Source organism: Passer montanus, unplaced genomic scaffold, assembly GCF_014805655.1.
Source record: "Passer montanus isolate IOZ18808 unplaced genomic scaffold, ASM1480565v1 scaffold50, whole genome shotgun sequence".
Lineage (NCBI taxonomy): Eukaryota > Metazoa > Chordata > Aves > Passeriformes > Passeridae > Passer > Passer montanus.
The window spans coordinates 6,290,558-6,303,554 of NW_024369930.1; the positions used below are offsets into that span (position 1 = coordinate 6,290,558).

Genomic DNA, 12,997 nt, shown 5'->3' on the forward strand with positions numbered 1-12,997 from the left:
TGAAGCACAGATGCACTCACACACACACACAAAAAAAAAGGGGGGAAGAAAAAAAGCCCCAATCCCCAAACCAAATCCCCAAAACCACACACACCCCAAACAAGAAAAAAAGGGCTCATTTTGCTTTCTCTTCTCTAGAATTGAGCTGGTTTAAGCCCAGCTGTCTGGGAGGCAGCTGAGCAGCTCTCCTTGAAGGAACACAATGCCAGCACAGCCCTGCTCTGGCTGTTTGGCAACAAAGAGCACAGGATACATCTGATGCCCAACATCAGAACTTTAAGACACAGTCAGATGGCTATGATTTTCACTGCCAGAACTAAACTTTATTTCCATGTGTATTACATACTGGTATTTGATGCCAAGTACATTAAAATTACTTTAACAGAGGATTTAAGTGAGGAATACTTATTCTTCACTAAACAAGAAGGAATGTAAAAACCTATAAGAAAAGAACTGTTTAAGCTTTGTTTTGATTTTGGCAAATCAAACAGTTAAGTACTCTTCTGTTCTCTCCTCAGATCTTTCAAAGTACCAAAAAAGTATCTTTTTTTTTTTAATAACCATGCAGCTGAAGAAAAAAAATAGTCTTACAAAATCCATTTCTTACTCTAAATATGGTTACAAATCAGAGTATTAAACACAAAATTCCCAATTCCTATTTTTAAATACAAATACTGTATTATATTATGAAATGGGGATAATTAAAATATATCAATGACTACAAATCTAGTAATTTAAAGCAAACAAACATGCTGTTTGCTTTCATGTGGAAGAATTAGGATATTGTATGGTTCAAGCACTGCAGTAATTTCTGTCAACCCCTCGATGCCCAGAATGTCAAACTGCCAAACACAGAGAGACAAGTGTTCAGGTCAGAATAGCACCAGGTATTTTTCTTTTTTCCCCCCCTTTTAAAGTTATTAACATTTAATAAAATGAGTGACGTTACAACTTTCTGAAAGTGACATGCACAAGTAGAGAATTTGCTTTGTGTTTCCAACTAATAAGCTGAAAAGTTTTAGACAATACTGAACAATTACAATGTATTTCATGGTACACATGAAAACAGTGCTTCCACAGTATATCCTCAGTTCTCAAGTACAAAAATATCAGTTATGGGTAGTCAATAGTTATCAAAATTTTTATTGGTACAGAATGAAAGCAGCATTTACTTTATTGTTTTTTAAACCATACATCATAAAATTCCCAAGTGTACATGTGGAGGAGTGAAATAGGCTCTGTACTATTTACCTGCTACTGATCCTAAGTCCAGATTGAAAATCTTTCCGGGCCAAAACCAAACAATATAATTAATATCTAAGGGAAGGCAGTTCCTCAGTGTCAAAGGTCAGCATTTAGTTTTACTAAAACACTATTCTTGAAACAATACATCACTTAAATGTATAATTACATACACTACAAGTGAAAAAACAGGTTTTTATTAACAAGAACTATTTAGACTGGGCATAAACATCTTAACCACAAACCCTGGAAATATTATGGATGCCTTGATGTGGCCCTTTTTGGTGAGAGAGTAAGAACAATGAAGTATGGCTTTTCAATCTTCCTTTAAAAGCATGTTTTATAAAATTTTGTAGGCTTAAATTATCTTAGGCTTTAACATTTTCCAGTAACATCATCTACTAATTAGAAGCATTAATAACATCAGTATATTAAGCAATTGGCTGATAGCTGATCATCAGCAGAACAGGAACTGTTTGCTTTTGCTGTTGTTTTTTGTCTTTAAGTTAGGGAGGTACTTTTCTAGTGAGAGCCATCCTACAGTACTATCAAATATTTCAGAGGTTACTACATAGCTTCTCAAATAAAATCCTCAACAGTTTCATTTTCCAGCAGATACTTACAGCAAGCATATGCAGAGAGCAAATACAATCAAGTGCAGACAGTTCAAAAGTATCTCTCAAACACATTGTTTTACAGTTACCCTCTGCAAAATAAAAGCCCCTCCTCACCCCAAAAGGATGGGGTGAGAAGGGGAAACAGGTCTGCCATTCATGTAGGAGTTTGGCTAGCATAGTTTTATTAAAGTTGTTAACAAAAATAGTTAAACATTTTTACAATTTAACATCCAGTCTGAGAAAAGGCAAATCAATGAAAAAAATACAAAAAAGTAAAAAAGTGCACTACCCAGTCCAGTATTTTGCTTTAAATTTATGTCACTTACAGTATATGAAAAATAAACCCAGAAGTGTAATTACTTTAAAATACACCGCTTCCGTATTTTACACATATATTCTATAGTGGAAGAGGAGATCTCTTAAAAACTTTACTCTTAAAATATTGAGGTGCATATACCAAGTGGGATAGACTTGGCAAGTTAAGTTGCAGTAGAGAATCCTTTCAAATTTGGCATTTCACTTACATACCTTACTGTGCCAGCAAGGTCAGTAATACCTAAACCTTCTAAAAAGAACAGCAATTTTGTTTAATGCAGATTTACTAATGCAGACAACTACAAGAAATGGTGAGGTCAGCAACTCTATGGGATCTTGAGATACGAGTCCTGATTTAGTTGTCAAATGGAACAATGTCACAACAAACTTTTAAGGCCATGTTTTATTTGCTGATTAATGGACAAAAGGCAATGGATTTCCCCCCCCCACTGAATATTTTCTTGAAAGTCTGTGCTCATAAAAATTATGAAAACTTGGAAAGGCTTAATTATTGAAACTTTAAATATATTTTACACAATCTTGTTTGTACAAAAATACAAGTTAAATATAAACATAAAGCAATCATGATAATTTTATGTAAATCCATTTTGTGATATTCTGTTATATATAAAAAAGTTTTGCAGCTCTGTCTCATTTGTGAAAAGATCAATACCAGATTGAATCACTACTGGCAAAGGGCCCTAAAAAGCACACTTCAGCATTAAATATGTTTTACAAGTTAAGTACCATTTCCTGATTTCATCTTCTAAAGACTGGCAAAAGATAGGGCAGTATGTCCATAAACCAACAAATAATTTGGCTACAATGTCATAAAACACAAACACACAATCTGTACAATAAAACAGTAGCTATGCAGTACGAACTAGTTACACACACATACACAGACATGGAATGGAACTTAGTGAGATGCCGTTTGTAATTCACTGTTCTTCAGCCTGGCATTTTGTCTTACTTCATCAAATGAATATGACTTCGTTACCTTTCCATTCTTAAATACAGTGTGGAGCAGATCCTGCAAGAAACACCACTGTTTTAGCAAGAGTGGTCTGGCAAACACAGGTTACACAAACTCCAAAGCAAGCACACAAACCCAGCCTGAAAAGGCTGGAACTTTAGACTGTCAAGATACTGAATCTTGACAGCTTTTTCTGACACCTCTCACTAATGGTTACACAGAAGAAAGGGCTTGGGTCATCCTGTGCACAGACAGCAGCTTTGTGCTGACCAGTCCCCTGAGTGTGGTATCTGCACCTGGCCAAAGCAAAACACACACTCAATACACCTTGCTAGAGCTGTTTGTAAGAAAGGTGACACACAACCAGTCAAATACAATTCAATTACAGAGGTTTAAATGAAGTATTTTTTTCCTCTAGGGGAAAAAAAAAAAAGAAAGAAAGGAAAAAATCTTTCCTCAAAAGTTAGCACAGCAGCAACACTGAGCAGCCACTGCATTTGGTGACCTACTGCAAGGACCTGTGGCTTTAGAGAAATGGGCCCAAAGAAGGGTACATTTCCCTGTCATTTCCAGGGAGTCCCAGAACTGGTACCACAGCAATGACCCGCTAATTTTCTGGGACCAAAACTTTTTTAATAAATAATTTCACCTGACAAAAATGAAGGGACAACATATTGCCTAATTTCAGAGCCAAAGTCTTGTAGTTTGTGCTGAAGAGATTTCTCACCATTAGGTCCTTCCCTCTCTACATACGTATGAAAATTCATAATTAACATATGTACAGGAATATGTGCATAGAAAAAAGTTTCAAATTTACATAAGGTCTTTGTGTCCAGAGCATAATATCATCAGTGTGTGTAAATCAGGTTTTTTCATCTTGAAATTTCTCAGAGATCTAACTTTTAGGCTTACAGTTATGTAAAGCAGTGTGCCTAGCAGTACAAAACCAGATTCTGTATACCAGAAAATGTTTGACTTCTAAAAGCAGAAGTGCAATTTGACAACTTATTTTCAGTCCTCTTAATTTGGGAAGAGACTCAACATGCAGTTTAATGATTCACTGTTGGACGCTGAAACACAAGACATATCACATTGAAAGCCTGAGATTGGCATAAAGTTTGTGCTTATTTCATAGAAATAGCATTCCATTTTGCAATTGTAAAGAATTTACAGGGAAACTGAATTCCTGGTTAAAATGTACATCTTTCAAAACTGTGGAACTACTCTGTGTACAGAGCACAAACTCCTGAAGGAACTATTAAAAAAATCTCAGTGAGGAAGTAGAAACACATTTTAGTTCCAGCTGAATTAAAGTTACACTCCTGCTAAAGAAGTTACAGCTGTTCTACCTCCAGCTGGGGTCACTACTCAAATTGTGCAACATTGGCCAAACAAAATTACCTGGCCAGTATATATTCTGCAACACTGATACTTGAGTTTTGGGAAAAGTAGTAATGTTATTGTGTTTATGAAGACAAAAAAAGGACACAGATCTGTAATTGTAAAGTCTGAACATTTTACTGTGATTCTAACATTCTGCTGTTACTGAGGTAATTTTTGAGGTAATAAGATGGAAGTTGAACAAAATGACAGATCAGAAATAACTTCTGAAATTAAGTTATAATCTGCTATTTCTCAGTCTATTTTTGCAGGAAGAATGCTACAATAGATTTTAGAAGTTCATACCTGTCCATACTCTTCGAGATCTCCCTTGCCTTCCTCAAGTGTCACATACTCTCCAGCAGGTGTCCTATGCAACGACAGCCGTCCTTTCTTTGACCTTTTGTTGGGATCGGCTACAGGATCTTTGAAGACATTTATCTAAAATGAAGAGGATTTTTTTAGGAGGAAAGGGCTTTGTGGGACCTAATGCAGATGGTGGTAACGTAACAGGAAATGTCAAACAGGTTTTCAAATGGGGAGGCCTCTCCAGAAAGCAGAGTGGTAGAAGTTGTACAGAGACATACCCCAAGGCCGTTGGTCACCACGTAACTACACTTGAAGGAACAGTTTAAGAGGTCTCTGGTTAGTTTCTGCAACAAAGCTCCACCAGATCCAAAGGCAATATTCTCAATACTCCATTTATTCTTCTTCATTCCCTCCACAATCTAATAAGAAAAAGAAAATTATGATGGAGAATACTTTTAGGCCATGCCATTTTCCCATAAAAATATTATACTACTTTAACAAGATGCTTTTACAGACAATTAAGCCAACTAACATTCAGTTTCCAGGAGATGTATGTATTAATTTGTTCAGTACTTGGGACATTGTTTGCATTTTTATTTACAGCTCCAGCGTGGAACTGGAAAGCTTTTGCTGTAACACAATTACCAGGCCAGCACATATACTTCCCAAACTGGGAAGGGTGGCACAGTAAGGTAATGCCCAGAGAAATAGAGCTCTGAAGAAAATAAGAGACTTCATGGGAGTATTTCAGAGCCTTCCAATTTCTCAGAATTATGGAAAGACCTGGAAGCAGAGCCTGTATCCTGAAACAATGCAGCCATCCTGCTCACCTCCAGAAAGTTATTACCCTCTCTGCCCAATGACTTGAACAGAGCAATTCTCTTGAAAATCTCATTGAACTTGCTGATCTTACTCTAGACAAAGATGGGAAATGAAAATACACAAAACTGCTCACAGAGTTTGCTTTGCCACCTTCTCCAGGAGGTACAGCTCAATGTGAACTGTGCTGCTATCACCAGTGGAAGCAAAAGTCACTGCATCATTTCCCTCCACCCGGATTCTGCCCTGACAAATGTGACACATCCTCTAGCCTGGAGTAATGGGTGCTCATTTAGTCATGCTCATAAAGGGCCAGGACTTGTTTCCCTAATCTGTTACTCTTATGACAGCCTGAAATGATGGTTATAGCCCCAGAACAGGAGTCCAAACTCTCTTCTCCTAACATTTACTATCAAAAGCAGGTGAGAAAACCAGAGTGGGTGAGACAGCAAAGTACCATCCATCTAGAAAAACAGGAAGACGAGAAGCAGAATGGAAGAACATTTCAAAAATCAGCATAGTCATAAATCTGGTAATATTTTGGGCAATCTTAGTGTCCTGCATCAAGAAAAAATGCCAGAGTAACACTGAAGAACTGTTTCAGGAGCTACTGATGTCGAGCTGCTTTTTTAATGGACAGCTAAGGCTCAAAAGAGGGGAGAAAAAACCAGAAAACACAATTCCAATTTCATACCGTAACAAACTGGTAGTGTAAACAGAAGAGCACACTAGTATTTAGTTTATGCACTTAGTCACATGCAGACTATCTTCACAGATACTCTCAGTGTGAATGCCTGACAGAGCCAGTCAACAGGACACATGGACAGCAGAGTCCATGCCCTTCTCAGGGCATGCTGGGAACACCTTCCCACTACACAGATTCCCTGTCACACCTTCCCTGTCACAGATCTCCCCAGGAGAAATCTTATCAGTGAGTTTCCATCATTCCAGTGGTACCAGCTTACTCAGACTCACTCAGCAAGATGCCAGAGTAACACTGAACAGAACTGTTTCAGGAGCTACTGATGTCAAGCTGCTTTTTTAATGGACAGCTAAGGCTCAAAAGAGGGGAGAAAAAACCAGAAAACACAATTCCAATTTCATACCGTAACAAACTGGTAGTGTAAACAGAAGAGCACACTAGTATTTAGTTTATGCACTTAGTCACATGCAGACTATCTTCACAGATACTCTCAGTGTGAATGCCTGACAGAGCCAGTCAACAGGACACATGGACAGCAGAGTCCATGCCCTTCTCAGGGCATGCTGGGAACACCTTCCCACTACACAGATTCCCTGTCACACCTTCCCTGTCACAGATCTCCCCAGGAGAAATCTTATCAGTGAGTTTCCATCATTCCAGTGGTACCAGCTTACTCAGACTCACTCAGCAAGCCAAGCAAAATTAATCTCAAGCTCTACTACCATGACTTCTACTGAAGAGAGCCCTCTGAAAGCTTTGTATCTTGAACAAATGCCCTCTTAAATATAGGACAGTCCTGTGGATTTTAGCAGTAGGCATCATACCTTCTCAGTGACCAAGAGCAGAAGTTATCTTTATTTTCAGTGATTACACTCTCCTGGAAGCAGTTAAAAGAGGTACTCAGGAAAGATAAACAAGTGAAATTAAATTCTCCTTTAAGTACCTAAAAGTAACTAAAGCTGACAAAGGAAGGGTAAGAAATGGTACTTTGTACACCTTCTACTTGAGAACAAAGCACAGAGGTGCCATAAGAAATGAGATTTAACTGGGCCTGAATATGGACTCTACTTATCTGTCTTTTAAGAGTAAATACAGGTAAGCTCCACGTGGCCTCTGGCTGTGTCCAGACCCTGAGCAAGCCTGCAGCTGTGTGAACTGCTGGCCCAGCCTGAGCCAGTGCTCTGCTCTCCTCACTGTGCAGTTGCAAAGGCAGGAATGACACTGAACTCACCTGAACACACCTGCAAGGTAACAGCTGCCTGGTACAAACAACACCCTACACCAAGCACGTGAGGCTGAGGCAATGTTAATTGTACCTGCAGGTTAACAGATGTTAGTGCCAGCACAGCATAGCTGGCCCGTGGCTGCCTAGCCCTGGGCCTGGTGAGAAGAAAGGTGAACCCCCTCTCAGCTCGTGTTCTGCTCTCATTTACAGATGGTTTGTTCATCTCATGCTACAGACACACTCCTCACTTACTCTGGGTGAAGAACTGGCTTCTAGCTTTCCACTCTCTCAAGGGACTTGCTTACTTAGATTGATCTTTGTCTGGTGAGGAGGGGAAGGGACATCCAGACTAAGCTGAAAGACAGCTCTGACTGTACCAGTGACCCACAGCCAAGGCCCAGATATTACTATTACTGCCTTATTTATGGAGAAGAGATGGCAAACAGAAGTGGTAATAGGGAAGAATAAAAGGAAGAGATCTGAAACAACTGAAGCCCGCCCCCAAAGGAAAACAATACAGAAGAATTTTTTGCTTCATACTTTCAAACCTATACAGGGAGAACAATTCAGGTGTCAAGGTTTCCACCAGCTTCCTCTGACCATTATGAGCATGATTAATACATGAACTGTGACTCCAGATTAGAGGATTTCTTTTGTATAAAAATTTAAAGACATCTGGAAATTGAATGTTCAAAGAAAATCCTTTGAAAGTGTAGTATATTGTGGAGTTAGCAGATTGGAATGATTTTTAAAAGTGAAAATGCAAAGAAAGTCAAAAAAGTTTCCTTACCTGTTCTACCAGCATCCCCTATTAAAACAAAGAATTTTAAAATCCAGTTTATACTCTGAGTTGTTTTCTATATTGTTGTTTCAGCTACTTTGGATAGCTAAATCAGACTATTGGTCATTACCCATTTTAGACTTTCCTACTGTACCCATTACCTTTCATCTGATCTGTAACAATAATTCATGCCTAGAATTGAAAGCTGATACAGATTACTTGGAATAAAAATCTTGCACAGGCTACAAGAGGGGCAAAAAAGATGGCCACAGTGATACATTTGTATTTATTCATGTAAACTCCTTTTGGAAAACAATGAATTATTGTGTTGGTCCAGTTTTGGTGGTTGTTTTATTTTGGGTTTTGTTTGTTGTTATAGGGATTTTTTTAATGTTATGCTATTATCCAATCTTCTACAAGTCAGCATGGTAAAACCTCGGGTTTGATGACATAAAAGGATTAAGAGATTCACGATATTTAAATAAAACTAAAATTAGGTTGCAAAATCATGGTCATTTTGCTCCAACCTAATTTGCTGCTGTCAGATGAAAAATGTCACTTTCCTTCCTGCCCCTTTCTCCCAGCTCAAAACAAGTCTGTTTTCTTCTGCATAGTGCTGGTGAGTATTAGGCCCTTTCTGGGGTGCAATTTAATTCACTAAACCACAAAAGTGGCTTAGCCCAAAGTCCCCTTTTGGCTAAGTTAGTTTGCTGCTACATGTGTGGTCTAAACTGTTTTAATGACCAGTGGTTCAATGACATGAGCCCCAGCAAGATTTGAATCAGGAAGAAATGAGAAGATGCCACTGGGCAGCAGTAATCTGCCTGCTCTGTATATCTTGGGGAACTGGATCTTCTGCTCTCTTTAATTACATGTTACAGGTAGATATCTCATAATCAATTGCAGCTCCATAAGGAAAATATATAAACAGGCAGATCACCTGAACAAAGGATTGCTTATTCTGCCTCCCATCCTCTCCCATTAACTGTTGCAATAATTTTACTGCTCTATTTAGAGCTTGGAGAGCAGAGTATTTTTCACTCTAGTACAAAGATTTTTAAATACTTGCTTTAATATTTAATTAGAATTAACGCTATATGACATCCTTGAATTTTTGAATTTTGTCCTTAGAAAAAGAGTTCCTCACAAGAGAGAACAGTCCAGTTTCTGTCCTCCCACAATTCATGAAAATCTTTCCTAACATACTTTCCTAACACAGGCATGAGCTCTGTTAGATCATTGTTCAGAACAAGCAGAAATGTTTTTCTTCTGTGTGGGTTTTGCTCTCTTTAACAGAGTCTTCCCCTGCTATGTAATGATTAGAGACTGTTTCCAGCTATTAACCTCTCATGCTTCTGTTATGTTAAGCATATTAGCATAGTTATACATTCTCAAAGAGCCACACGGGACAAAAAAAATAGAATAGAATTTACTTTAAAGGCTGTTGGGGGGAAAAAACTGCGAGCATGACTGCACTACAGTTGGTCTATCAGATTACAATCTCAGTATTAACTGCTCTCTAGGGATCTGAGTGACAAATCTGAGTTCTGTCATTGAGGTTCACATCATGTGCCCACGTTAGACATGCAGATGGCTTCAGACTAATTAAAACCCAAAGCTGATACCTCCCTTGCTCATGGTTTTAAGCAGAAGCAAAAGTCAGCTTTGTTGAGAAGAACCTAAAGATGTGTCTGTCTAGAAAGCTAAGACAAGTGTCAATAAAGTCAAGTAAAATTAATCTTAATTCAACTTATTTCTGGTTTTGAACTCTAATACAGCTGAAGATGAAAGACTCAGGACAAACCAGACAAAGTCAAATGCTCTTCCTCTTCCATGCCCTTTGTCATCTGTAGTTACTGCAGTTTATACCTTTATAGCCATATTGTATTACCCAGTATCTACCTCTAGTCAATAGTGGTGAATTTATGACTTATTTCAAGTGTACAGAATTTAGTGAATAATTTAGGTCTTGGAAAAATTGCAATTTTGACTTAGACTATAGCCTAATCTTTTACACATATTTTTAGGTTTTTCAACTAATCCTTAGTCCACTAGTTGCTTGATAAAGGAATTTGCTTTCCTTACCCTAGGTTTTAAAAAGTCTCCTTCAAAACTACATGATCAATACGTGAACAAGCAAACTTCAGATGGTACAGAACTAACTAATGAGCCAAACCAGTTAATTACTACTACTGCTGCAGCACAGTGATCATGCAGTGTGCCTTAGACATCAATGAAATGACCAAACACTGCCAGATTTTGATCTCAATGAGACTTGACAAGCATGGTGAAAGCAAACAAAAGAAGACACAGTGGAAAGAGAAGGTTTACAACAGGGGGATTAGAAAATGCCTTTTAGGGGGTTTTATGCATCTTAATAATTTCCTGTGGAGTATTAATGAATTTGTTTTATGCATTATGATATCATTGCCAGTGTCTGGAATGAAGGGCAGGGGTGGGGTCAGCAGTCTCTGCTGCAACATCTGACTAGTTGTAACAGAGTCCAGATTAAATATCAACCTTATCAGTGTCACCCTGACACATGAACAGATCTCCTACCTCTTGCAATGTGTTGATATCCACACCATCCCCTTGAATAACTCTGAGATACGGTGGCAACAACTTATAGCCTTTTGAATTCTCTGTAATAGGAAACCTCTTCCCCAAGATCTCCAAGACCTATTGGAAAGGGAAAGAAGATTGTTTCTTTATTGGAATGGCAGGTTTTTATTCTTGAACTATTTCCACATTTGTGTCATGCTTTTTCCAAAAAATTAAAATAAGTCCATAAATATACCCACATAAACATGCTCTAAATCTACCCACAGACACAATAAAAGCATGCCAGCCATTGTGGTGGAAGCTCTTAAAGCAGTCACAGACAATATGGTCTTTAAGAAGTTGCACCCAAGAGCTAATGAGAACCATGCTTCCCCTCCTTCTCCCTTTGCTTGATGTGACTTTCTGCCATTAAATGTGTCAGCTGAAGATTCTGCTCTTCTTTTGACCTCCCTTAAGATGGTGGATGAGGCTTTCAGTTTTTTACAATTTTGTAAGCCATAAATATTTAAAATGAAACACTTCAGCTAGGAGATTTTCCTATCAGCTCTGATAAAGATAATTCAGAGTTCCTATTTGTGATATGCCACTTATCCCAAAGGAAAAAAAAAGTGTTAAATCTGTATAGATCTAATTTGATAGATGTAACTAATATATATATATATTAATAACAATGTAACTAACATTGCCCCTACCTTCTTACTTGGACAGTGCTGACAGTTACTCAAATTCAGAGGTAACAACAGCTTTTATTATGAAACTGAAACAATCATTATGCTTTCTACAAAGCAATGAGGCAAGAAGCATTTTTCAATGTGGAGTCAGTGCCACTGACTTAAATGCACATCTTATAAAAGAGAGAAGAGGGCTACACATGTATTTATAGCACAAAATCATGAATTACATTAACATGGGATGCCAAGATACCTAAACTTAGTAATAAGAATTGTTATTGACCTGGCATTTACTAGCACTGAAGTGGTTTCCCATTGCATTTGTTAAGTGATAAAAGTTTCTCTTCATAAAAGCATTCCAACATCACTACGTAAGCAAAAAACTGGTAACTTGTAAAGCTTTAAGAACCATATATAAGAATGGAATTGATGAAAAATGTGAAACTATTTGGACTGCAAAAGAGTTCCCATATATATACTGAGGTGAAATAAACATCCACATTTTTCATAGGTCCAAATTAGCCAGCATCAAATATATACAATGCATACCAAGTTAGAGCCTTATATGTTTGCTAGCCAGTCATTACAAAAAACCAAACAATTGCCCTCCCAATCTTGTATACAAATGAATCCAAGAAAGGATTACCTTTAGAACAGTGTCAAGGGGATTCCCAGAATCTGGTCTAATAATAAGTGGTGCCTCTGGACTTCGGGCTTCAATTATATGCCTTAAGTCATCACCCCATATTTTCTCACAAGCATTGTAAATGTCGTAGCTGTCACTAACCACAGATACAGGCACTGAAGAAAACTGTGTTACTATGTGTTCAAAAGCATCTTTTTCATGATCTTTCCCCCAAGCTGTTATGGTACTGCAAAGGCAATTGAAAAATTCAGATTAGAATTGCATTTACATGTCATTCTCTATTGCCTACCAGCAACAGTTCAAGACAATGATGAGCAGTATGATTACACAACAGCAGAAACTATGTGCTTATCAGCTCTGTGTTGCACAGATTATAAATACACTATATACTAAATAAACAGATTTAATTCAGACAGGGAACTACAGATGCAAGGACAGAACATCTGCTCTGACAACTTCATGCTACAAAATGGAAAGTTTGGAATTAAGCACCTCACCATGTGTTAGAAAAATATAAAGAAGAAAACAGAATTTATTTTCTTTTTTAATAGTGATATAAAGCAAATATTCTCACTTATACAACAGTCCTCTAGAGGAACCTCAGAACATTACCCTTGGCACAAGGCCACAGGTGAGCACATAAACCAGAGCTGCTGAGAGCAGTAGTAAGTTACCAAATGCAGTTGATCTGCAGTAGCTGCTCAGACCAGCTGACATAAGTGACTTTACTAACTTGTGTGCAAAGACCTAA

The 12,997-nt window shown here is 37.8% G+C and overlaps 1 protein-coding gene across 2 annotated transcripts in view; it reads right to left on the reverse strand.

Moving 5' to 3' along the window:
• Positions 1-298: 298 nt before the first annotated feature.
• NAMPT (nicotinamide phosphoribosyltransferase) overlaps positions 299-12,997 on the reverse strand; it is a 31,156-nt gene continuing 18,457 nt past the window's right edge. The window contains exons 7-12 of one of the 2 annotated variants that reach the window (XM_039723688.1): positions 12,247-12,472; positions 10,927-11,046; positions 8,377-8,394; positions 5,118-5,258; positions 4,837-4,971; positions 299-3,207 (exon numbers count right to left, since the gene is read on the reverse strand). In XM_039723688.1, the coding sequence (XP_039579622.1) occupies positions 3,094-3,207; positions 4,837-4,971; positions 5,118-5,258; positions 8,377-8,394; positions 10,927-11,046; positions 12,247-12,472 (754 nt within the window). In that variant the 3' untranslated portion in view covers positions 299-3,093. The remainder of the gene's footprint in view (positions 3,208-4,836; positions 4,972-5,117; positions 5,259-8,376; positions 8,395-10,926; positions 11,047-12,246; positions 12,473-12,997) is intronic. The other variant, XM_039723689.1, reaches the window with a different exon arrangement.